Source organism: Ixodes scapularis, unplaced genomic scaffold, assembly GCF_016920785.2.
Source record: "Ixodes scapularis isolate PalLabHiFi unplaced genomic scaffold, ASM1692078v2 PGA_scaffold1__304_contigs__length_218370807, whole genome shotgun sequence".
NCBI lineage: Eukaryota > Metazoa > Arthropoda > Arachnida > Ixodida > Ixodidae > Ixodes > Ixodes scapularis.
In genome coordinates, this window is record NW_024609846.1 from 23,186,242 (window position 1) to 23,211,198 (window position 24,957).

Consider the following 24,957-nt stretch of genomic DNA (forward strand, 5'->3'; position numbering starts at 1 on the left):
TTTCCTCAAAAACGTTTACCACAATGTGTCTAGACGTGCTCTCCAAATTCGCTAAAACAAAAACGTAATAAGTGCGCCTTTTTAGTTTATTTATAAACTAAAAGTTATTGAGTTTATTTTATTTCTATAAAGGTTCTTATAGTTTAATATTTATTTTTTTAGTTTGCGTTTTATGTGAGAAAGTACGGGGGCCTGCGTGGGCTGTGCGAACTTGTCGGCTTCGCCTACGAACGCTGGGCACCACTTGCTTGTAAATTTTTTTGGTTTTGTTTCGGTGCCGCGACTTGAGTGCCCGCTTTTTCCTCGAGTTGTGCGTTTGTCGAGCAGCACGTTGGCCAAAACTTTTTTTCCGTTCAAAACCTGAGGACTATCGGTGAAAGACGCCCTCCATCGCAAGCAGCGACTATTGAAAGTAAGCACATCTACCTAAAGCGTGTTTGCATCCAGCTTCGCGTTTTTGATAGCCGCAAATGCACACATGTAACGAAAAGCAAAACCAAGTTCGGCGAAACCTGCTTCTTTTTTTTCCCTTGTTTTTGACTACTCTAGTTCTTTGCCCTTATCGTTGCTAATAATACATCCGTGGGACATTATTGCAGTTATTTTGATCTTATCTGTTGACATTTGAACAGCACTTCCGCGGGTTGTTGGCTATAACCTCAAGCATTATATTGTGATTTGTTTTTTTTTCTCGCTCTCAAACAATCGGGTGCGTTGGATCGCATCCGCTCTCGGTCGCTTGACCTTGGCTGTGAAACTTTGTTACCTCGCTACGACTGGACGATCGCGTAATGCCTATTTGGAGGATCGATCGTCGCGCGCTTCTCCATAATTTTTTTCGCACACGGGTTTGTCATGTTTATTGAGCATGACAAAAACCCCGAGACTGCGGGTAAAACTACCAACTCGCCCAAACAACCACTCTTCTTGGTAAAAACTGAAAACGCCACATACACAAGGTCGTTTGTGGTTTGCGGTGCCTATTTAAGCACTTTCCGAAAAATAAATTATTCAGTATATACACGTGTCGTTTGTACTACGTACTTGGTTATTTAACACCTATATTTTTGTATCTTTGATTTGGCAAGTTGTGCATCGATATTAACTGCAAGATTTCGATCTCTTATTTCTTAAATCGGTAGGAATGTATTTTAATAATAATAAAAATGTTTATTTTCCGTCAAAAGAAGGAATGACGCAAGGAGACCGAAGAAAAGAGTTACGATGCAGGTTGACAAGCCCTTGTCTAGAACCACTAAATGAGCTACGCTTATTTACTACATAATTTATTTAATTGCTGAACAATGTAAATAATTTTTTAATTATTAATTAATTTAAAATACTGTTTTACTAAATAAGCGTAGTGGCTCTACCCTCGGCTTTCAAGTTTGAACGCTAAAACATTGATTTACAGATTTCTCAGGATGAAAAAAATAAAAGACAAGAAGAATCTAAGCAAACTGATAAACAACAGGTTTAAAAAGCATGAACAAACCAAGGACAAGGAAGGACAACTGGACAGGCACGCACTCTCAACTAATTTTGTTAGAAGTTAGCATCACATATATACACACGCTCCTCTGCTTGACCCGTATCACAACCAGTCGCCCCTCCTACAAACAGCCATCCAGAAACATCACTTAATTTTGAAGAAAATAGAGATAGTGCACTAACACAAATTTTCCCGCAGCTGAATGATATCTCGTATACGACATTCGTGACACATTCAGTATATTGCACTGTAGGTTTCTTAGAACAAAGTGCTTTTTTCTGCCTTGTCAGCATCGGACAGATTTGGGACAACTGGGCCAAACCTAAGTTTTAATGAACCTCTAAATTTCTGAACCAAAACAAGCCATGGGTACATTTTTTGGCGTTCTACGGCTCTTTGTCTTTGTGTGTTGCATGCATCCTGATCATGAATCATATGGATCTATTCACCCTGCTGATTGGTCGTCTGCAGCTGGGAACGTGGGCGACCTTGAACTGGGAGGATGTCGTTTGACGCTGAGAGGAGCAGCACCAATGGCAACGAGAGTCCCGAACTCATAGAAGACGATTCTCCGTGGACAGCACCATCAGGGTATGTTGATCTTCGAGTCTTTATTTTTAATGCGATGGCGTTAAGGAGCTTGTGGTGCGTTGGCCTTAGAGGCGTGCCAGAAAAGTCAGCGTGATGCGAAAATCCTGATTGGTCATAAGGGTCATGACGTCACAGCCACATGACCTAGGCTTGTCTATCTGGACGAGTGTACAGTTTCCATCCGTCGCGGAGCAGCGGTAAGTTATCGTCCGTCGCCGAGTCTGCCCAGTAGCGCTGCGATCCTGCTGTCATCGTTCGTCTATGAAGAATGCGTACCTTGCCGCGGGGCCGCTGCTGTTAGGCCGCCCTTGGAGAACACGTGTGCGATGGATTCAGGGCAGTCTACCAGTGCGGGGCATTCTTTTGAGTCATTGTTTTCTCCGAATGCGGATGTCACATCTACGTATGCTCCTGCTCGGTGACAGGGCCAGCCGTGCAAGACTGAAGGCTGAGACGAAGGCTAGGCGTGCACAGGCGATCTGTCACAAGCGGGCCGAGGATTCGATAACGCTATCGCATTTCACTCTTGAAGGCGAAGCTTAAGCGTCCTCCGACTTTTATTGGTCGGTTTGCAAAACGGACATGGTACAGTCAAACAGCATGTGCCCCCCAAAATTTAGAACATTCTTTTTCACCGCAAAACTAAATGACGCATCGCTGAACGCCCGTTCTCTTCCTAAATGTAGTTTGAGAATGAAATTTCACCTTATTAAAAAGTTATAAATGATTTCTGAAAATTTTAAAGGAAAAATGGGTTCCATTCTTGGTATGGCGTCATTCAGCTTCGTGTGTTCAAGGACTCCGTCAGCCGCCATTTTCATCTGATTCTAACCGCTAGAGCTACATCCGGGCAGAGAACAAGCTTTCGGCGGTGCATGTTTATTTTTCTGGCAAAAAGATATGCCCGCCCTGTGCAGTGTTTTTAGACTTGTAAGCTGTATTATGAGATATTTAACCGAAGAACTTCAGCTTGGTCACCCTTTAAGAAGCTTTGCTAGGCATCGATGCAGTGCTTTGCAATGTCTCCAGCAAATGCCAAGAATTCAATGTGTGACGATGCTGGCAGAATTATTTAAAAAGGATTGGGGTCCCATAGAGCATACAGTTCAGGTGGCCTTTTGGTGACAACTGTGTGCAGTGTGCTCAACTGTTAAATATAATGCAGGAGCGGTTGCGGGCGTTATCACCACCTCATAACGATAAAAGCGATGATGCTACAGAGAATGAAGATGCTCTTCCCAAGACTGTTGCCACTCCCCCATGCAAGTTGTATAAACTCTGGCCTCTTTTACGCCTGTTGGCCTTGCATTAAATTTTTTTTGTCACCCAGTTTAGTGTTTGCTTATGTACTGCATTGATGTTAACATTTTTTATGAGACCATGCGGGCCACAGAAGGTTATTTATATTCGCCCTATTAAAAGCATGCTATCAATGTACAACATTCTCTTATAAAAGCAAACTTAATGCAAACATTAACAAGAAAAGTCAACAGACAATGTTTCTTTTTATGTTATCGCATAAGCAAGCACTGCTCATTGTGTCCATACTTAGAGTATGACACTAGAAAAGAACAGCGACATGAAGTGCCAGCCTGCTAGCAAATGATGCAGACTAGGGATGCCGCTAACCACCCTAGGTTCAAATTCGAAATGTTTCGATATTTTTTAACCGAACTGATGTTCGAAATCGAAAGGTTTCGATATTTTCGACCATACGGGAGGTTCGAATTCGAAAAATTCGCAACTTTCGAAAATCGTGGAGTTTCGAATTCAAAGAGTTCGAAGCTTTCACTGTTTCTAAATGTTTGGGTTCAATTATTCCGAATATTTTTTTCTCGAGGTTTGAGAAATTCGAAGATTTTGAACTTTCTAAACTTAAAATTCGAGAGATTCAAAAGTTTCGAATTTCTTTGGATCTTAAATTCGAAAAATTCTAACGTTTCAAATTCTTATATACATAAAGTTCGATAAATTTGAAGATTTAGAATTTCCTTCTACATAAAGTTAAAAAAGTTCGAAGGTTTCGATTCTTTTTTAGGGCTAAATTCGAAAAACAACTTCGAAGGTTTTGAATTTCTTTCAAGTTCAAGTGCGCAAAGTTCGAAGTCCGGTTTTCATGTTCCGCCACAGTTTCAGTTTCAAATAACACTTTCATGCCTCACTGGTTTTCACGAAATCAGGTTTAGAAAAGTTTGGGTGTGATATCTAGGCTCTGCAAAGTTGGTCAGGCAATTAAATGAGACGACGAGTGTCCCGGATGCGCTGGAATATGTGCCAGTGCAAAGTGACGTGTGACCATAGATCAGTAATTGTGACCGCCAGCCCGGGGGGTCATTAACGTGCATCACGAAGTAGTGATCACACGAACGCACTGTTTGACGATACTCAATCTTCCCTCACGAGTTAATTTATTTCTCAACTTGAAAAAACAATAAATACATTATTTTGTATTCTGCAGATGGTAATGATATGTATACTGTCTGTGGTGTTAATTTAAATGCGATACCTCAAACAATTTAGACGAAAAAAATTACCAAGTGTAGGGCCCGTAGATATATGTTTGGATATTTCTTCGAAACTCGTCTTGAACAACAATAATCAGATCTTAAGACGACACTTACCTAGGCTATTCGCGACTCCAACTATAGGTGGCGCCACTCATTTTCCAAGATGGCGGGTTTACTGAGGGTCAGAGATGCGTGCTGCTGTTGAGCCTGTCTAGTGTTCTGGCTTCACTGACACCTCTTTAACCTGAAAACAAGAACGGTGTTTAGCGTATTATATACGGAAGGATGCGCGTTTTAATTCTGGAGCGAATCCGAAACTTACCTCTATTTTGGATTTAATTTCTCGATATAGGTCGTACTTTCCGATTCTTTCATGACTCAAGATGTGTCTCACTACGTAATTATTTACTTAGAAAAGTTGTTCGCGGAAACTTTATTTTGTGACATACTGTTCGATTCAGGCTGATATTTGTAGTTGTTGAAAAAATCAGTGCTCATATCTGTGCGTTCTCGCTGCCTTTTTCTCGTTCAGATAATTGTCATGGAAAATAATGAAAATTATCCCAGCACAAGAACTAGAATAATTATAATTTTTACAATATGTCCACCAAACGCATAAACTAATAAATGCTGCTCTCACTGCAACAACACAAAGACGGAATCCGAGTCAGACAGCTGAAGTGTGTGTGTGTGTTTATAGCACCGCGTGACGCGTAGGACTTTGTTACATCCAGTGTTTGACTGTTTGTCTATCTTGATAACTATGTCAGAGTTTTTCATATGCTAAAAAGAAAACAGAATTATACCTTTCTGGAAAGACTATTATGGTTAAATAGCGTATTCTCGTGATCTTGGCATTAATTGGAGGCATACGTTGCGGCGGTTTGTATTAATATTAATAATATTAAAATTCACATATTTGAATAAGTAATTCTTCAAGCTCTAATATAATTTGTTGCTTATGATCTAATTTTAAACGTGCAAAGAAATATGGCAATGAAAACTGTGCTAATTATCATCACTGGTTCCAATTGCTGCATTTTAATTACCAATAAAATAAAAAAGTCTAAAATCAATTAAAACATTCTAGCTAATGGGAGAAATCCATGTAAAATTACATTAATTGTGGGTAAAGTATATTGTGCTGTCAAAGTCGTGACTTTTGACAATCGGCGAAACGTCCAAAGTCGCCGCCAATATACTTCCAAACCAAATACCCAAAAGTAAAAAAAAAAGGCTTTTTTTAATTACTAGTTTTTTTATAACATTTATTTACTTTTGTATTTGCTCGCCGTCGTTTTGCCAATCTCAGCCTTTCCAGTTCAAAGGAACGCCTACCTCTTTGCACGTCTGCTCACTGCAGCACGTTTCGTTGGTGTTGGAAGCCGGTGAAACAGTAGTGAGTTTTAATATTGCGTATACGAGCGAACTCAAGCCCTGCGTGTTTGCGTTAGATTTGCGTGTTCCACACTGCGCGTGCGCGGAGCCCGGAATAGCGGTTTTGGATGGCGCATGGCGATGAGGCGCACACAAAACGTGGGGCACGCAACTCTAACGCAAATGCACACCGCTTGCGTTTGCTTCTCTGCCAATACTAAAACTCTCCAGTAAGGTACAATCCCATACCGGCTGCAGCACTATACGTTGGGACAGTGAAGAGTGTTGTTTGCATTCGGAAACAACATTTCGCGAGCCATGATTGCGAGCAGTTCCGCCATGCCCGCTGAGCAGGAGAATCGGGGGACCCTCTCTAGAATGCTTCCCGTTTCCGCCGCGGGAGGGCGAGCGTCGAGCTGGAGACGCGAATACATAGATCATTCTTACAAAAAGTTTAACATCTCTACCATAAATAGCTTCAGCTGTAGCGCGCTTCAAATATGGCACAAACGACAATTGTCAAAAACCCGTCGTCCTTCCTTGCTCTTTCGGGAATCTATTTCTTTAAAACCAAGCATGCCAGATGATTGAAATAAACGGCATTGTCTTTTGCAAGGAATGCGGCGAAATGAAACCGCCCGCCGTCTTTCGAAGTTCGACGAACTTTTGACTTTTCAGGAATCGAAAGTTCGACAATTTTCAAATTCTTTAGATTAATAAGTTCGAAAATTATCACATTTATTAGTGTAGGAAGTTCGAAAAGCTTTGAATTTTTTAGTGGAAGAAGTTTGAAAGTTCGAAAAGCTTTGAATTTTTTAGTTGAAGAAATTTGAAAGTTCGAAAATCATAGAATTTTTTAGTCTATCAAGTTCGAAAGTTTGACAAGCATAAAATTTTGCAGCTTAGTAAGTTCGAAATTTTGAAAAGCGTCAAACTTCTTAGTTTAATATGTTTAAAAATTCGACTTCCGTCGAATTTCTTGAACATATTAAACTTTCTGCTTTCGAACCGCTTGATTCGACCATTGAACCTTTTATACACTTTTAGATGGGTTGTCATGTAGCTATAAAAAGGAACGCAAAGATCTAATTTGTGTCTAGCTAGCTGGGGTGCCATTTTTTTTTTTTGGAACACCTATTTTTTTTTAAGATCAAATTTACCTCTAATCCTCTTTAGAATAAAACGGAAATGCTGATTGTTAATAATGCCCGTAAACTGACATGTTTTTATTGATGGCTATGTATTATGGGGACAAAGGCTCAAAATATTTTTTGACGTTTGCACTCCACTGATCTGTTAAACAGTGAATGCAGTTAATGTACCGTTCAAATATGCGAGCCACTATTTTTTTTTCTTCTTACATAATGTGTGCTTGGTGCACTCGACTCGGGTACTCAGTATCTCTTTCTGTACCGAGCCTCTTCAAAGCAGATTCCAATGAGATAAGCCAGTCTTTCACGAAGAAGCAATTGACCTTGGCCACCCACCGCCCACATCAGTGTAGCTTCCTTTTGTTTACTAATCTCTCTTCGTGGAAATTGTAAGGAAATATGCTATTGTAGATAGAGAGGTTATCGTTTGAATGTTTCGGTGGGCAGCGTTGTCCATTTTTCTTCTCCCATCTCGGTGCTCTTACCGGTCGAAAGACCTAGCATTTACGGTGGGAAATTATTGGGAGATTCAGGGAAAACGTGCAACATGTTCTTTCTGTCCCGTGTATTCGCCGATGTGTTCCAATGTGTTGGGTCTGTTTATCTCTGTGGGGTTTGGAAAACCAGTGGAAGCTCCAGTGAGCATCTTGTCGTGATCTTTGGAGCATGGCAAGGTTTGCACCATTATTAATTGGCTTTTTTCTTTTATAGCATGAAATGCTTTTTAACGCTACCCCCAATCCCAAGATTTTGTCCGTTTGTCCATGCATTTTCGCCTAATTTTAGCGAGGAATGTGCTGTCACCCGACGTCACGTGACCCAGTTTCCCCGCTAAATGTTGCGGGAAAATTCACATCTTGCGGCCAAAATATTAAGTGACTTTCCCCGCGAAATTTTGCGAGAAATTCACGTCAGGTGACCTATTCACCAAGTCAGTTATCCACTAAACTTAGCGGGAAAATTCACGTCTTGTGAACTAGGCACCAATCCAGTTTCCCCGCTAATTTTAGCGGGGGCTATCAACCTCACTTGGGAGGGACCTATACAACCATTCAGTCTCCCCTAGCCCCGTATAGCATTTCATGCATTGGAGCACTTTGGTGGTAAAGGTCGTTGTCAATTCTTTTGAGAGAATTTCGTTGGAATTATGCTATGTATCATTCACCTTTTGATTCTCTTGGGCATATTAGTGAAGGAACGCTGAACATTTTAGAGCAGTGCCACAGGGAAAAAGATACTTAGAAAGAGGTTGGCAGATACTATGTGCACCTGTATTTATTTTCAATCAAAGCCTTTTACATTCTCTTAAAAGAGCGAACAAAAAACGTCAGAAAGATTGGAAAAACAGTTTAAAATAAATTATGCCAAATATGGGTGAAGTTTAAAATTGTCATGCTGCCCTTATCTAAATTAAAAAAAGAAAAGAGGCAGAGGGCAGCAGTGTTATGAGACATATTGAAATATGTCTGAGCATAATGTAAAGTGGCATTGCTCTGTGGTATCCTCTTATATGTCATCAATCTGAAAACACGATGGTTGCTTAAAAGAAACACATGTTAGTGGTCAAAATTAAATATGCTCACATGGTGGCGCAAGCTGACATCCTACTCGAAGGGTTGCCCTACACTCAAGCTGATGTGCAAAACAGCATCCAAGGCCTGAATGTAAGCAATTACAGCGATTGAGAAAGATATATGTATCATTTGTAACAGGAAAACGGTCTTTCCATCTCCATTATGCAATAACAAAAAAAAAGCCTATAAAAAGGAATGTTTTTGTGATGCGTGACAGCTTGCAGCTACTTGGCAGTTGGAGGAAAAAGAGCTCCAATAGCAAACAGACATTCCTGGCAGATGCACTATTATGACATATGAAGTGTGCAATAGAATAAGATGAGGGACACGGGGTGTCTTGGCTTGTTAAATCTTTCTTGCCTCTACTTCCGTGGTGCGGTCTTTTTTTTTTTTATTAACTTATCTGCTTGAGGTGCTTAATGTGTAGCTGATTAGTAGGCAACCTACTGCCATCAGGTTTCCGGATTAAAGTTCTTGAGCACTATGAAACCCCTGTCAGGGTTTCAGATATATTTACCTACCTTTCTATGTTTTGTTCAAACATGCGTTTGGGAATGGAATTCATTGTTTTATGTACCTCCCTTCATAATGTGTCTAAAAGAGCAGCATACCTTGGTAAAATAAATAATAATAAAAAAAGTTGCGTTATAATGATTTATTTTTTTTCTCTCTTTCATTGTAATTCAGCTTTCTCTTTTACTATTTGATATATAACACACATTTTCATGTACACCTCAATTAACTTTTACCATATTTTATTTTTTGTTAGTGACTATTTATATTGTGCATGCTCAATTTATGCCACAAAGTTCTTAAAATAGACTTGTGTAAAAAAGAAAATTGTTACATAAAGAGCATGACTTTAATTGGATCTGTGGCACATTCTATTACATAAGGGTTTGGGAGTTTAATGTTTCTAATTTTTTAAATGTGTGGTCACTGTGTAGATTAACTGGAATGAATCTGGGTGAATAGCCTTGTTGGGAGAAAAGTGAAGAATGACAAGCAGTGGGAAGGGTGCAGACAAAGCGATGCAAATCATGTTGTTTCTGATATGTATCATATATTTGTGCCCCCCCCTGTCCCTCAAGCCATAAAGGCATGTTGGTGATAAGTAGGGTATTGTGTTTTTGGTAAATAAAGATACCATAGAATACCGCACATCCGCCCATCCCACATTAAGCGCCCATTACCAAATTTGTAAGATCTGAGAAAATACGCACAGTACATTGGTATGTAAAATTGATGACCGGACAAGCGCCCATCCCCCATTTTTTTGCGATTATCTCCAAAGTTTGAGTGTGCGCTTGCCCGCTATTTTACGGTAAACCCCGAAAATTAACCCCCGAGTCAGTTTTATCCAAATCGGAGAAAACCGGTAAACCCCGAAATAAACATTTTTAGTGAAAAACCCGAGACTGAGGTATTGACAGACAACAACTTGTCGTCGTCTGTCAATACCTCAGTCTCGGGTTCTCCACAAAAAACGTGTGATATACACCAGCTCACTTGTGCCCTTACGTTCTGTCCCAAAATAAACCCCGATTCCGATCTGACTTTGAAGGAAAAGGAAACTCGAGCTTCAAAGGAAGTATTTTTTATGTACAGCTTTATCTCCAGTTGAGCCGAAGCACATATGGCACCCCCATGAACTGCCCTCAAAGCTGCTATTTTCTTGGGAACTACACACAATATTTTGTTTTCTTTTATTACTGGTACATGGACATTTTACCAGTATTCAGCCCACGTGTATGTTCCTTGAAGGTTGGGGTATTCCATGTCCATGCACTATTTTCTTCGACACAAACCCTGATACTCACTCATTTTTTATCGGACACCTAAAATTGATACCCAAGTGCACCGATTTTCAGCAAAAATAAACACCGAAAACACAGAACCAGACATGTATTAACACATTACTAATAACAAGTTACTTCTACTTGGTTACTTTTTTCAATAACAAGCAACATATTTAGTTACTCTTGTAGAAAAGGAACGAGTAACATACTTAGTTACTTTTAAGGCCATGTAACGAGTAACGGTATTTCGTTATTTTTGAGGAGTAACGTGTACAATGCCGTTTAAACAGGCTAACTACACAGTATGACAGAAGCATGCTTGCGTTCCTTTTGAGAATCGGTAACGAGTAACGTATTTAGATACTTTTCGAGCTAGTAACGAGTAACGGTATTTAGTTACTTTTTCTGTGTAACATGTACATAACTGCACAGAACCCTAGTGATAAGTCAATAAAAATGAGCAGAAGAGTAAAGGAGGCAAAGGGCTCTCAGCTTATTTTGGGTGTGTCTACAAACCAGTTGTGGTGCTGAGGGCATTCTCTTGTGGGACAGTGGGACCTGTCAACCCACTTTTTGGGACGGGGGTTGCTTGTATCGATGTCGGAGAAGAGCAACTCTGCACGCTTCCCCGCCCACCTCTGGTGCCTTGCGCGCCTCCTGCCCACACCCCAGCTCCTCTCAAGACGAGGAAGTTTAGAGGAATGCGTCTGGGGGGGAAGTGGGCACAGGCAATCTTAAAATCCGCGTGTGCGGGAAGGGGTTGGGTAACTGGAACCGTACAACTACAGGAAAGTCTAATTTTGAGTGACTTTTAAAGCTTGCTAGAGGGAAGGTTTTTCAAAAAGATTGCTCATATACAATCTTGCATTTCATGGACACGTGCATCTAGAACAATCTGAATGCCTCTCTGGAGAAAAACTGAAAGTGAACGTAATTCATGAAAAGTCCATGCCTGCAAACGTCCTTTGCCATCCAGACAGTTGCTGTCGGAACTCAGCAGTGAAACTTCGTCTTTGAAAAGCCGCCCCTTAAAGGTTTACGGCTAAGTGGATCCTAAGCTCACTTAATCTGTTTACGATAATGTTATAAACTGAATTCTTTTCCATGTATACTAGACACGCCTGTTGATGAATGGCCAGCACAGCATCTTTGGAAAAGAGCAGAGCTAAAATAAGGTTGAGACATATATTTTAAGTGTGTTTTGTCGTGCATTCTTTCGAGTATAGCTCGTCACCGACTAAAAATGATTGAGCTTGTCGGAAACTTCGTTTCATCTGTTCGTATTACTTCAGCAACTTCTGCACCTTAGTTCAATCATTTCCTGCCTCGAGTGCAGTGAAAGGTCACCATACATTCCACCTGCGTGCTGTATGTGTCTAGTTTACCACACCAATTAGCTTAAGCTTGGCGAGATAGGGAAGTGTGACACCTCTGAAGGAGATCGCTCGACGTTACGTTTGTCACGTGTCTCTCTCCGACATTCTGATTGGTTTGCCATCCATAGCTTTTGCCGTTTGCCAAGATGAAATAGAGTATGGCGTGAGTCACTGCCATCCCGATTGTTAGCTCTAGAAAGTGTTGTCTGGTACAAAGTGATGCAGACTGCGCTGAGCGCGTGGATTCCCCGTCTAACCCCCAGGGAGAAGCGCAAGATTGAGGTGGTGCTGGTGACTGGCTCAAGCGGCTTCCTGGGCCAGCACGTGGTGAAGCTGCTGCAGGAGCATGACAAAACCGTCAAGGAGATACGCCTTTTTGACATCAAGCCATACGAGAACAATCTCAGTGAGTTGGGTTCATGCTTTTAATGATAATAACGTCGATGGTGATCACTATATTCGGCAATGATCTTGCGACCATGTCACAAATGCACACCTCTGCAGTTGGAATGCGATATTAGTTGGAATGCAACTGCGTCGTTTGCACGGCAAGTCGTGTAACACGATCACGTACTGCCAAGTTTGCGAAGCGCGCCTTTTAACCATAAAATTATACACTATGTGTCGTGACTGAACACCTCTTGAATCAAACATTCACAGCCAGCACTACGTGGTTGCCTGGTCAGTTCGGAAGCAGCCGGAAGGTAGTGAAAAAAGACATAGGGGCTGGTCCCGTTAGAGTGGCTCAGGGGGAACCGGAACAGTCTGTTATTTTTCTCCCCAGCTTCACGTGTTTCAAACTCTTAAAGCCATGGCATACTGTTCTCCCTATGTTTCTGAAGCTAGCGATTTAATTTGGAGCAATATTCGCATGCCCCTAAAGTAATGAAAGAAAAATATCAGCTTCATTCGCACATAAAATTAAAAAAACGGAAATCGAGTGGAAAATAGGGGCCTCCAGTCAGACTTGCCGTGATTGGTAATCGATCAAAGTATGTGAGAGGTTTCAAGGCCTTTGAGCCAGTGATCAGTTTAAACCAATCCCTGCTTATGCAAGGAACTCGTATCTACAAGAGTGCCCTCAAATTTTCTGCCAGGTTTACCGTGTCGTTAAGCATAACCACACTCCTTAAATTACTTACCTGGTTTGGAATCTTTTCGTCACGCTATGGGAAAGTTTTTCCTACTGACAAATTGCAGCACCAGAGGCGTGCTGCCAACCTTAGGAGTCGATCAATGAGATCGCTCGGAGAACCTAACAGGACGTGGGTTCGGAGGAGGTACCGCGGAGAAGTTACTCTTTTCTAAAATTCCATGAATTTGTCAAAAAGTTGGGTTATACTTGAGACTTAGGGGTCATATATCATTTCTTTAGCTTTAGTCCCCAAACTATACTCCCCCTTTTGCTTTCTTCATGAAGTAGCAAATCAGCTCTAAGTGCAGGTTAGCCTGTCTGTGTTTGTCAATAAGCAATTCTTCCTCTATATATTTATTTTCTAGGGAAGAATTTGTGGTAGTTTCTAGACCATTAAGTAGTTTATCTAAGGATGGTGGCATAATTTTAATCCAAATCTTGAGGAATTTACTCTACATTTGGCTTCTGCCACAACAGCATCTCGTTGTGGCAGAAGCGTCTCTCCAAATCAGTTTATATTATTATATCAGTAAGGTACTCATAGATGTCACTGAAAAAGCAGGCCCATAGCCAGTTGTTTTCATTAAAATGAAACGTACAAGGCATAGAGTGAGCAATAAGGGCTATTAAGAAACTAGGCGCACACACTGTACAACAAAAAAATATTCAACGAGACTTGTATAATCATAGGGGCCATAGTATTTGACCTAACCAAGAGGATGGTGTTGAGGGTGTAGGTGAGTTAAAGGTAGAGTTTTACTGCTTGGCTAAAATTGTGTGAACACTAAAGATAGTTAGGCGGGGAGTTCCGTATTTAGTGGCACTGAATTCTGAGCCAGCAGAGCCGGCAATGAGGTGCCGAGAAGTTTCTTCCATCGGAGGCTGTCCTTTCTGCCATCCCTTCAGAGCACACGACGGAGAAGCCAATGAAAGCGACGGTGGGAGACATCTGCAACGCCAAGGCGGTGCAGGAGGCCTTTGCGGGCGTGGACTGCGTCATCCACACGGCCGCCCTCGTCGACGTCGGCATGTTCCCCGACACCGAGGCCCTGGAGGCGGTCAACGTCGAAGGTGGGATCCCTCTGTGGTCGCACTCCTCCACTGGTCCTGGGTGCACCCTATCCTATTGTCGCTTGTGATCTTTACAATAAGTTGGCAGTAGCTGATCTATTACAATGACAAAATAGACCAGACAATACTTGCGAACCAACTTGAAGCTCTAAAACAAAGAAAGAGGGACGCTACTCACTTAGCACACATAGTTTGGTCTATTTAACCTAAAAAAAAAAGCCCAACATAAATAAAAATAAAAAAGTTTTATTGTTTGATTTAACTGCAATTGAGGGCTCCGGGGACCCAAAAGTGTCTGCAAAGCCCCATTTGAGAACCGTTGGCATAGGGTTTGTCATGGTCACGTGATGGCCACCAATTAAGAAGTTGCTCGAGAAAAACTAAATGGGAAGGCCTCCACTGAGCAAACATGTGGGCTTTGCAGGCACAAGGACTGTGATTGACGCGTGCATCCGCCAGAACGTGCCGTATTTGGTATTCACGAGCACGGTGGACGTGGTGGTGAGCAGCAACCACATCTTCTTCGGGGCGGAGAACACCACCTTCACCCCCAAGCACTTCCTGATGGGGCCCTACGCGGAGACCAAGCACCGGGCCGAGCAGCTGGTGCTCCAGGCCAACCAGCGCGTCCTCGCAGACGGTGAGGCCCACCCGCCGTCCTTGCTTTGAGCCTGTAGGCCAGACAAAGAGACAGACCGCATTTCAAATTGCCAGGAAAGAAAAGGAATCATTGCTTCCTAATTACTGTAAACGACTTAAGTTTCGTGAATCGGGCCACAGCTGAATATTTGAAATTATTTGCGGGTTCTAATTTTCGTGAATCGAGTGTGGCTTCCATAGCGTTCACATATTGCACGAATTGTTCGCAGGACATATTTTTCGCGAATTGTAGGCGATTCGCGAAATTCGCGAAAATTAGGTCCTTGCGAAAATTTAGTCGTTTGCAGTATTTCGATCGCGACTACTCGTCACATTTATTTTGTTGTCTTCTCCTTACGGCTTGTGCACAATCGGCTAGCTTTGTAACCGACCGACGCAGATGTAGGAGAAATTGACCAGGAAGTGACTGGAGACGATTTGCGCATTTCATTCTTTTCTTGCACGATTTATCCTGGCCATGTTTGCATAGCCATTGTGCATTCTGTGGTCCAGATTCCAACACAAGTAACTGTGACTTTGTAATGAGTGTAGGGGCCAGATGATATTGTAACCATATAAAGCTTGTTTTAGGTTTCTAAATCGGCACTAAAACGTTCTGGGATGCTAGACGTTTACGGAATGCTGCGAAAGATGTACTAGTCGAGTTTTGCCAAACCCAGCATTAAAGAGGGAGAGAGGTGAAGTTCGCAAAACCCTGAGGCCTGTTTACAACGACACGCCACAATATATATTTATATATATATATTAACTGGCAGGTATAACCCTGCCCTAGATTTATAAGAATGCAAAAGAGTCTGAAGTTGGGCTAATCGGTGCATATTAGTAACAGGAGAAAACAGCACAAAAGACACAAGAAACGAAAGACACGAACACAGTCCTGACTCATGACTTTATTTTCATTTTCTTCATCAAGACAGAAAAGCAATGAAGGGAGAGAAAAAAGACTCATTCGCAGCAGGATTGCAAGAATTGTAAAGATATTCTAAATATTGTAGAGAGAGGATTTGAAAAGTAAACATTTCGGCAGAAATCTGCCTGGTTAGGTGAGTATTAGTAAAAGAAGCGGCAGGTACTCTAACCAACTATGTTTAAATAGCCCAACGTTTTGTGGCCTGCTTGGTCGCTTGGTCACGGGTGACTTATTTGGCTGGGTGTTTGTCTTTCTCTTCTTCTCTTTGTCGCTCCCGTTTAAATTGTCCTCTTCTTTTTGTGACATCTCGAAGCCTGTGAATATAAATACTTAAGAGGGTACCGATTGACCAGTTCATGTTGTTCTTTGTATGCTAAACATGCCATGACTCTAAAATGTGTTTTTTTCCAGTTTCTTTCGGTGTCCAGTACGAAACTGCTGTCGAAGTTGTTGACGTGGTTGCACTTTTTTGCATGTTCCACTAGAGCGCTACCTTGTATACGTCCTTCTTTTTTACATCATATTTGTGTCTGGGTAGGCGTTCGGGGAAGTACTTGATTTCTCCACATATGAGACGTTGCAGTCGGTGCAAGGAATACTGTCGAGATTGGTTTTAACGAAGTCAAAGGGAATCAGAAATCACTTTGCTATATCTGCTATTTCGTTATAACCGACTTCGGTTATAACGAAGTGCAAAAGAAAATGGGAAATCGTGATCGCTTCGCTGTAACCGCTATTTCTTTATAACCGGTCTCGACAGTATGATAAACAAGGCCTTGGGCTTTTTCTCATGGATGACAATCTTCTGGAAGAGGAAGATGATGGCCAATGGTCTAGATGGGCTCTTGTGTCACTGCTATGCCGTATGGTTTGAGAGTATGGTTGCTCGTGCCTCCGAGGTATGGGACGCACATGCGGCTGAAGGCGTAAGTTTTCTCGGTTGCAAATGTGGGGTGGTCTGATAAATATCAGACCAATCCACATCTCACATCTCTTCCATAGTTCGGCACTATTTTGACATGCTGTCACGGTGCATTCTATAGATGATAAATATCAGATCACCCCACAACTCGCAAATCTTCCTTAGTTTCAGCACTATTTCGACGTGTCGTCACAGTGTGTTCCACAGATAAGGCGTGTGAAGAGGAAGTGGATATTACAAAACGGGATGTTAAGATGCATATCAAACAATATTCATCAACAATATCTACGGGAAACTTTGTCACCAATCTACAGCCAAGAAAACTCATCCTTCCAGCTGCACGTGCGTCCCGAACCTTAGAGGCACGAGTGAAGTTCCCACCCCGTGCTCTGAAATTATACAGCGTAGCAAAATAAAAATTGGGGTGTGTGTATGTTTATACAGCCTAGAACCTTGTCTGCCCCATGGGGACCAGACGTTAGTGCAGTACAAGCACTAACGCCTGGTCTTTAACGTGCATCGCGCAGAAGTGATACATGACCGCATGCCGATACAATGTTTATCCAGATCGAAACTGGCAGGGCTGGGGATTGAATCCAGGATCCCTGGGTTCTGCAGCGCAAGCTTTCGCTCCACGTACTTCGAACTGGTGTGCGCGACCCCACTCGGCCACCAATCCCCCCTACGGCATAGCAGTGACACATAAACCCGTATCGACCATTGGCCATCATCTTCCTCTTCCAAAAGATTGTCATTCAAAAGAAAAAGCCCCAGGCCTTGTTTATCGTATTCCTTGCGCCGACTGCAGCCCCTCATATGTAGGGGAAACCAAGAACTTCCCCAAACGTCTATGCAGACACAAATACAATCTAAAAAAGAAGGACGCACAACGTAACGCTCTAGCGGAACATGCAGAAAAGAGCAACCACGTCATCGACTTCGACAGCAGTTCCGTCCTAGACACCGAAAGAAACTGGAGAAAAATACTCTCTTTAGAGCAGGGGTGGAACGGCTGCGCCATTTGCGCCATTTTGCGCCAGACTCATTTGCCTGTGCCATCTTGCACCATTTTGCGGAAACTGCGCCACAGGCGCCATTATATGCATCAAATCTCAAAACGTGCGCCAAGAAATGGTATTTTGTCTTGGTTTCGGTTTCTATCGACTCGATTGGCAACAATGAGCGCGTTTACCTTGGTCGGCCTTGCAATCCTTTGGTTTGTTTATTCGCCCTGTGTATCCCGAGTCGGAAGCACGCGGAAATACTCGGGGGTCGGATTCCAAGCGCTACACCACCTGCGACTGGATTGTTATTTTTGAACCATCAGCAGTTAAGCAAGTCGGCTGAGGTGAGGTAGAGTCGTTAAGCGTCAGATTGCCTGAGGCTCTGCGGCCAGGGATCCGGACGTCAGCCAGTTCAAAACAAATGAGCAAGAGATTACTTTTAGTACTTCATTGTTAGAAGTTAAAACCGCATTCCCGGAAGATAAATCTTGATTTAACAGAACTGAAACGCGGTCCGATCCGAAACCTTGCCAGCCAACAGCTCTTACGTGAGCGGTACATCTGCTCGGCTTACTTTAACCTTGCTCCTGCGTATCGCTGCGAATATGATAACTCCGTTAATCGTAGTCTGCTGCTTTGATATCGAGTTGCACGATAGGATGAGCTCGAAATTTGTTACCCTGTTCCTCCGCGCAACTGTACGTCCGTTGCTTACGCACGTCACGTGGTTCGCACATATAATTATTATGTTGATCACGTGGGGGTTGTGCGATAAGCAGTGCTGGTTTGCATTTTGAGTAGCTGAAAGCCACTCAGAAAATATCAAGGACACTCTTCAGAAACAGATGGTACTTTCTTTTCGGTTCTCATTAATGCTCACGAAGTTTCAAGTTTTTGCATCTGTTACGTTGGTATCCCATCTACCTAGTTATTAAGCACTCATGTTTATCTGTGCTGCTGAGCGCAATTAAAATTGTTCCCATGCTGGTCTAAGGCACAAGCTGAAGGGCAATGAAAACTGATCTGAGCTGCTCCTAGCCTGCACCAGAATGAAGTATTAGCTGCGCCCAACCTGCTCCAAAACAGCTCTTTTAGCTGCTCCCGAGGCTGCTCCCAAGTACATTTCATGAGTTCCACCCCTGTTAGAGTCGTGGCATATTCAACATACGAAGAACAACCTGAACCAGTTGATCGGTACCATACCAAGCAGTTATATTCAGCACCTTCGAGGTGTCACAAAAAAAAAAAAAAAAAAAAAAAAGACACTTTAAACGGAAGCGACAAGCTAGGAGAATAAAACAAAAGACTAACACCCAACCAAATAAGTCGCCCGTGAACAAGCGGCCGAGCAGGCCACAAAATGTCGGGCTATTTAAACAAAGAGAGGAATCGCCAAATCACTGAGAGCTTCTTTAATGAAATCTTGTTTTTCTTTAATGAAATCTTGTTTTCATAAAATTTCCAATAGCTTTATAATTCAGATGAACACGCTGATTTCATTGGGTTTCCCTAAGGATGTGATAGTACGGTAATATGGGCAGCAGAATCGCTTTTAACTATCTTCAGACAAACGCTTGGTACTTCTGACAATGCTAGGTGGAAGTTTACATCCTGACGAGTGGTAATACCCTATCTCCATAACCTTTCCCATAGGATCAAGAAGGTGGCGGATAAATAAAAGGTTCCTGTAGCCTTCTCGACCCCTTCTATAAGTTGTCTCGATTGTGTGCTACGGCTGAGGAAGCAAGAAATGATTGTGTAGTGTGTGCAATCAAACATTGTTTCAAATATTTTGCATGCACAGTCAAAGTTTTTTTCTATAAAATTTCATTTTCTTGCAGTAAAGTATTCATAGGACAGACAGGTTGGTGCATGAACGTTCGAGCTAGGGAACACTCTGTCTTTGAGGTCTGCGCCATCGGGTCACCTGGCAGTTCATTCCAATGTGGTTTTATACCACATTGGAATACAATGTCCCTAGTCAATCTTTTGGTGTGTACACACCAAAAGATTGACTGGAGAATTTTATGATGCATATTGCTGCACGCGCAGTTGACCAAGCAGGCATCGCGCTCGTGGCCTAACGGTCATCGCGCTTGCCTTTTACACAAAAAGCCAAGGTTCGATTCCTGGATGCAAGTACACATTTTTATTGACTCTGTAATATCATGTTCTGGTAAATTTGAGAACCGTGTTGTTGATTCGAGGTTAGAAAGTTTGATGCGCAAACCTTCTACGCCGATTGTTCCAGAAGCCCACGCGTCTACAAAAGGGGCTCCGCGTGGCAAGCCGGAGTCAGTCTCACCCCAGCGTTCGATCCTGCTGTTACGCCACTATCGACACCCGCGACGCTCTATTGTTATGTTCTGTTTCCTTTTTGTTTTGGGCACAAGTTGCCCCATTAAACGTTTAGTTTGTTTCAGTTTCCGTTGCCTCATCAATTGTCATTCGTGACAATTTTACATTAGTCTCCACGGTCCTGATGTTTGTGTTATGCAGAGTCAGTTACAATGTGTAAAGAAGAGTTTGAATTCATTCGTAGAATGGGGACATATGTGTGAAAGTTAGGGTTTAGTTACTACAAATCACTGAATTCGTCGACATAGTCGTTGGAAAAATTGTTTTCTTTTCGTCCTATTCTACCACTTCTCCCTGTGGCTGGCCAGGGTGGAGTGATAAGATAAGAGCTTTGGTTGTCCCTCCTATCGAATGTAAGAGTTTATAGCTTTTACGGTTATCAAATCACAACCCTACCTTCCTCTAAGAAGTTCAGTCTGGAAACCAAAACGGTGGTTTGTGTCGTGACCCAGCATTATAATGCTCCGGTGTACCGAATGCACCCCGATGGGATAAAATGTGAACCTTTTTTGGTCAATATTACGAAACTTTGAAGGAATCTGGGGAGGCCTCTTTTAGTGACTGGTGAACCTGTGCTCTGACCAAACTTATTTATAGAAAACTGCCCTTTTTTGCTTCTTTTTGGCCATCGTGACTTTTCTACTCCGAGTTTTTTTGTATAAATCCGGATTTAAGAAGATTTGACCAGCAAGTGCTTTTCCGGTTTTACCGGATTTATCCGAAAACACAATCCGTTACTGCAGTGCGGGCATGCCTACGATCAGTAGTGCCCGTTATTTAACTTGAACTGCTCAGTAACTCCGATAAAAAGAGTGCTCAAACGATGGGGGCGGTTGTGTGGGAGGATCTCTCGAATCGTTTGTCCGGTTTGCAGGAGACACCAAGTTCCGCACGCTGGTGCTGCGCCCCACGGCCATGTACGGGGAGCAGGACCAGCACTTTGTGGTGCAGTTTCTCAAGCACGCTAAGGCCTCCAAGAACTGCCTCACCAAGATCCGCAGCGTAGACGAACGCTTCCAGGTGGGTCATTAAGGAATTCCCATCAGATCCACTCCTCGTCTTAGCCACAATATATTAGAAGTTCATTTATAACTGGTGCGCTTTGTGCATGCATGTTCATTTTTGTCTGCCAGATTTTTTCCTGGTGGCGTCACAATCGTCGGATGAGTCAGATTTGGGGAAGTTTTAGTAGGCGAAGAAATTTTACTAAATTTCGCATAAAAACTTTTGCCGATTAAGAGGTGAAGTGCACGAATGTAATTCATATGCGGCAGCTCGGCTGTCACCACAGTTTGTTTGCAGGACACAGCAAGGGAACAAATCTTTTTCCCAAAGTTCATGTTTGTGTATGTTGCCGCATGTGTGACAGAGTCGGCAGTTGTTACGCAGCGGAACCAGCTTCAAGCCCCATTTGGCCCGTTTTTTTTTTTTTTATAAATCTATTGGGCACGTGCAAATAGGGAATTTTAAGTTTGAAGCGTATACCGTAAAATCACGTAAGGTGCCCTTTCCTGAAAGATCGCCCATCCCGTTTTTTCTAGCTAAATATCCGTACCGTAGGAATTCTGAAACATCACCCACCCCCCGATTCCCGTAAGACATTGCGCGATGGTGATAGTCGTCGCATTAACCGTGCAATCTGCGGTACCAATATGTGTGACAAACGGGTTTGCAGTGGATTCCCGCGCTTTTCACAACAAAAGCTGTATAGGCTTTAACTGATTTATGTATTTATGAGACCGACGGACGTTCGTCTGTGTTTTTCGGTTAGAACCGGGAAGTTTTCGGCCTAACTATAAAGAGAGGCATGGGACGATGCTGCTGTACCGCGTGGGTCAAAGGGACCGATGGCCGTTTGAAGGAATGGCATAAATCAGGTTTTTAATGTATCATGCTAGGATTTACTAGAGGTGCCTGAAGTTGGTGAAAGCATTTGCTAAAGTTGTGGAAAGATTGGCTCAACCGAGCAAATCAAGAAAAATCAAACTGTGTTCTCTTTATACTTTGCATGTACACTAAAAGAATATACTGTGGCGCTTATTTAGGCCAAATAAAGTGAAGAATGGGTCAGTCAATTCCATTTTCTTTCCATTTCACAAATTTTTGAATCGTAGTAAAAGCCAGAATATCCCACAATGATTTTCCGACGATTTTGAGATACAAGGCTTAGCAATAATTTTCCCATAGACAAAACCAGTTTTACTTTCTTTCTTTTGACTCCGGAGGTTTCATGTATTCATACTCTCCATGAATGAATGCACCAGCTTTGAGCACCTCCGTAGTAAATCCCAGTTCGATAAGTTAAGGAACCTAGTTATGCGGTCCCTTCAAACCGTCATCTATCCATTTGACCCACGTGATACGTCTCACGTTTCCCTCCCCAGGTGACATACGTGGGCAATGCGGCGCTGGCCCACCTGTATGCAAAGGACAAGCTGGCCGTGGACGAGTCGGTGGCCGGGGAGGTGTTCTACGTGACGGACGACACCCCGCTGGAGGACATCTACGAGTTCCTGCGGCCCTTTGTGGAGTGCCAGGGCTGCCGCCTGTCGGACTACACGGTGCCCTACCTGCTGGCCATCCTGGTGCTCATGCTGCTGGCCCTGGTGCTGCGCCTGCTGCGCCCGGTGTACCGGCCCCGCTCTTTCGTGCCCACCCCGTCGGCCGTCACCTACATCTGCACCTCGCTCTTCTTCAACCGCACCAAGGCTACCCTGCGCCTGGGATACTACCCGGCCGTGTCCCCCGACGAGGCCGTCCAGCGCTCGGTTTCCTACTACAAGGCCATACAGTTCCCGGGCTGAGGGTCCCTGGCTGGCGCGTGAACGGTTTCATGGGGGTTTTTGGGATGTTGTGACGTCTCATGGAGGTCCCCAGGATGCCGCGATGTCCTGTGGCAGTAACGACGTGATCCACAGGAGATCGCAATGTCTCGTGGAAGCCCCTGGGACGTTGCGATGTCCCGTGGAAGCCCCTGGGATGTCGTGACGCCTTGTAGATCTTGTAGGGACGACCGTCTGAGCCGACTCGGTGCCTCGTTACCGTTCCACAATCAGGGATGAGCTGTTTTTCTGAAGGGTGACAACGAAGACAATTTTGAAAACTATGTCATGTTTTTTTTTTTTTTGTTTTTTTCTTGAGGTTTTTTTGGGGCCAAGTACACCCTCTGCATATTTTTTCCACAATTTTCACACCTATATTATTTTGTGCAAAGGTCAACATGGAAACAGTGGCAGGCCTCTGTTCAGTATTTGCCCTTGAGACAGAAAGAGATGCATAGTGTTCCCAGCTAAAATTTGGAGAAGGCAACTGTGGGAAGTGGAAGCAAGCATGAACACTCACCTTTTACTTCTTTTGAGACACAGAATTGCCATTTTACATTGGGGGCTTTAAATTTTAATTTGTTTTCTCGGGTTCTTTAAATAAAGATTCCTCATCTCTCTTGGTTATAACTTGCATCAGATTTCTGCAGTTAATTTTTTTTTAGGACCTCTGAGCTCAGAAGCTTACATTGATGAGTATATTGTTCACAAGATGTTTACTGAATGGTGGTTTAGGTGACCAAGCTCTTTTCCTTGTGGCACAATTTATCGAGGGGTTTCCTTTTTCGTAGGGGGTACACCAATGGGTTGCTGCACCCCCCGTGTTTGTGGGTGAATGTCCAGTAAGTTTTGGCCTCTCCTGATAACCTGGGGTTCACTCTTTGGCTGGAGGTTCCAGTTGTACCTGCTTGTGTGTTTGAGGTGTACCAATTTGTTGTGGAAAGGTGCTTTTGTATCGGATATTTCTATGTACGCACTTCCTGGTCTTATACTGATAGTTTTATATTTTTACTACAAACTTGTTGGTTCCTTTGCCTGTGCCTCAAGACGTCTGTGTTGCGCTGTCTTGGCAAAAGTGCCTTCTTTTTTTATATAAAATGCTCTATTCTTCTTATCCCCGGTGTCCGTGTGCATAATTTGTGCTGTTTTTCTTTTTTTATTGATTATTTGGAAAGGTATGTTCATCTAAAGAACATATCTGCTGGCTACTTGTGCACTGTCATGTTCACTTTAAATCAAATTGGTAGAAGTTTCAAATTTTATATAAAAAATTCAGTGAAAATAAAATAAACTAAACTTATGCCCGTCAATATTCCATGTATAGGGCTACACCCGCATAGTATTTGGTGAGCGACAAATATAATAACTCATGAGTTACAAGGCTCTGAAGTTGTCACCGCATTGTCACGTGGGAGCGATTTCGATCACTTCTAGAGAAGATACAACAAAAAAAGGGGGAAATCCCATCAAGCCAATTGAAAGTTCATATGATCGGCAGCAATAATAAAAAAATTTAACGAAATAAAAAGTGTCCTTTTTTGATAAAGTGAGTTCAAAATATCGGTTAATTTCATTTTCGACGATATTTCAAATTTTATATAAAAAATTCAGTGACAATAAAATAAACAAAACTTATGCCCGTCGATAGCTCATGTATAGGGCTACACCCACATAGTATTTAGTAAGTGACAATTATAATAACTCATGAGTTACAAGGCTCTGAAGATGTCACCGGATTGTCAAAGAGACGATGTTTGGCATTTTGTACCTCAATAAACAAAACTACAAAAGTATTTTCCCTTCAACTAAAAAATAGTCCAAATAACACACAAGAGCACAAAAAATTACTGCGAGTTTTGTATGCTTCCCGTATTCATACCAGCGTACAGAACTGGGTAGAAAAATCACGGAGTAAAAATCATTTTCACCCTGCTCCACTCAATAATTTTTTCTGAAGCGAAATATTTTTTTAAAAAAATTTTGAAAAGCGGTTTTCTTCTTTCCAGAAATGGCGCAATTGCATATATTTTTTCAAAAAAAGATCAAAAGACCCACCCCGGCAAGCGTGTTCGATTTCAAATGAAACCACCCATAATATAATAAAATAATTAAAAAACTTGGGGCAAAAAGACAAGCGAGCTGGTTTATATTGAACGTACAGTAAAGTGGGATATAACAAACTAATGGATATAACAAAGCAATCATAAT

General features: G+C 42.5%; 1 protein-coding gene across 1 annotated transcript; it reads left to right on the plus strand.

Moving 5' to 3' along the window:
• Positions 1–222: 222 nt before the first annotated feature.
• LOC8053025 (3 beta-hydroxysteroid dehydrogenase type 7) lies at positions 223–23,863 on the plus strand. The gene is made up of 7 exons (XM_029970350.3): positions 223–412; positions 1,964–2,083; positions 12,131–12,273; positions 13,909–14,073; positions 14,498–14,713; positions 20,802–20,947; positions 22,312–23,863. Exons 2-7 carry the CDS (start codon positions 1,995–1,997, stop codon positions 22,729–22,731), a joined length of 1,179 nt encoding a protein of 392 aa, XP_029826210.1. The 5' UTR covers positions 223–412; positions 1,964–1,994; the 3' UTR covers positions 22,732–23,863.
• The last annotated feature ends 1,094 nt before the right edge of the window (positions 23,864–24,957 follow it).

Excerpts from the sequence above, each read along its gene's own strand:
- LOC8053025 (XM_029970350.3), top strand. The coding sequence starts at position 1,995 with ATGTCGTTTGACGCTGAGAGGAGCAGCACCAATGGCAACGAGAGTCCC. Across the intron at positions 14,714-20,801 it reads CCAGCGCGTCCTCGCAGACG|GAGACACCAAGTTCCGCACG; the intron begins GTGAGGCCCACC and ends TCCGGTTTGCAG. Across the intron at positions 20,948-22,311 it reads GCGTAGACGAACGCTTCCAG|GTGACATACGTGGGCAATGC; the intron begins GTGGGTCATTAA and ends TTCCCTCCCCAG.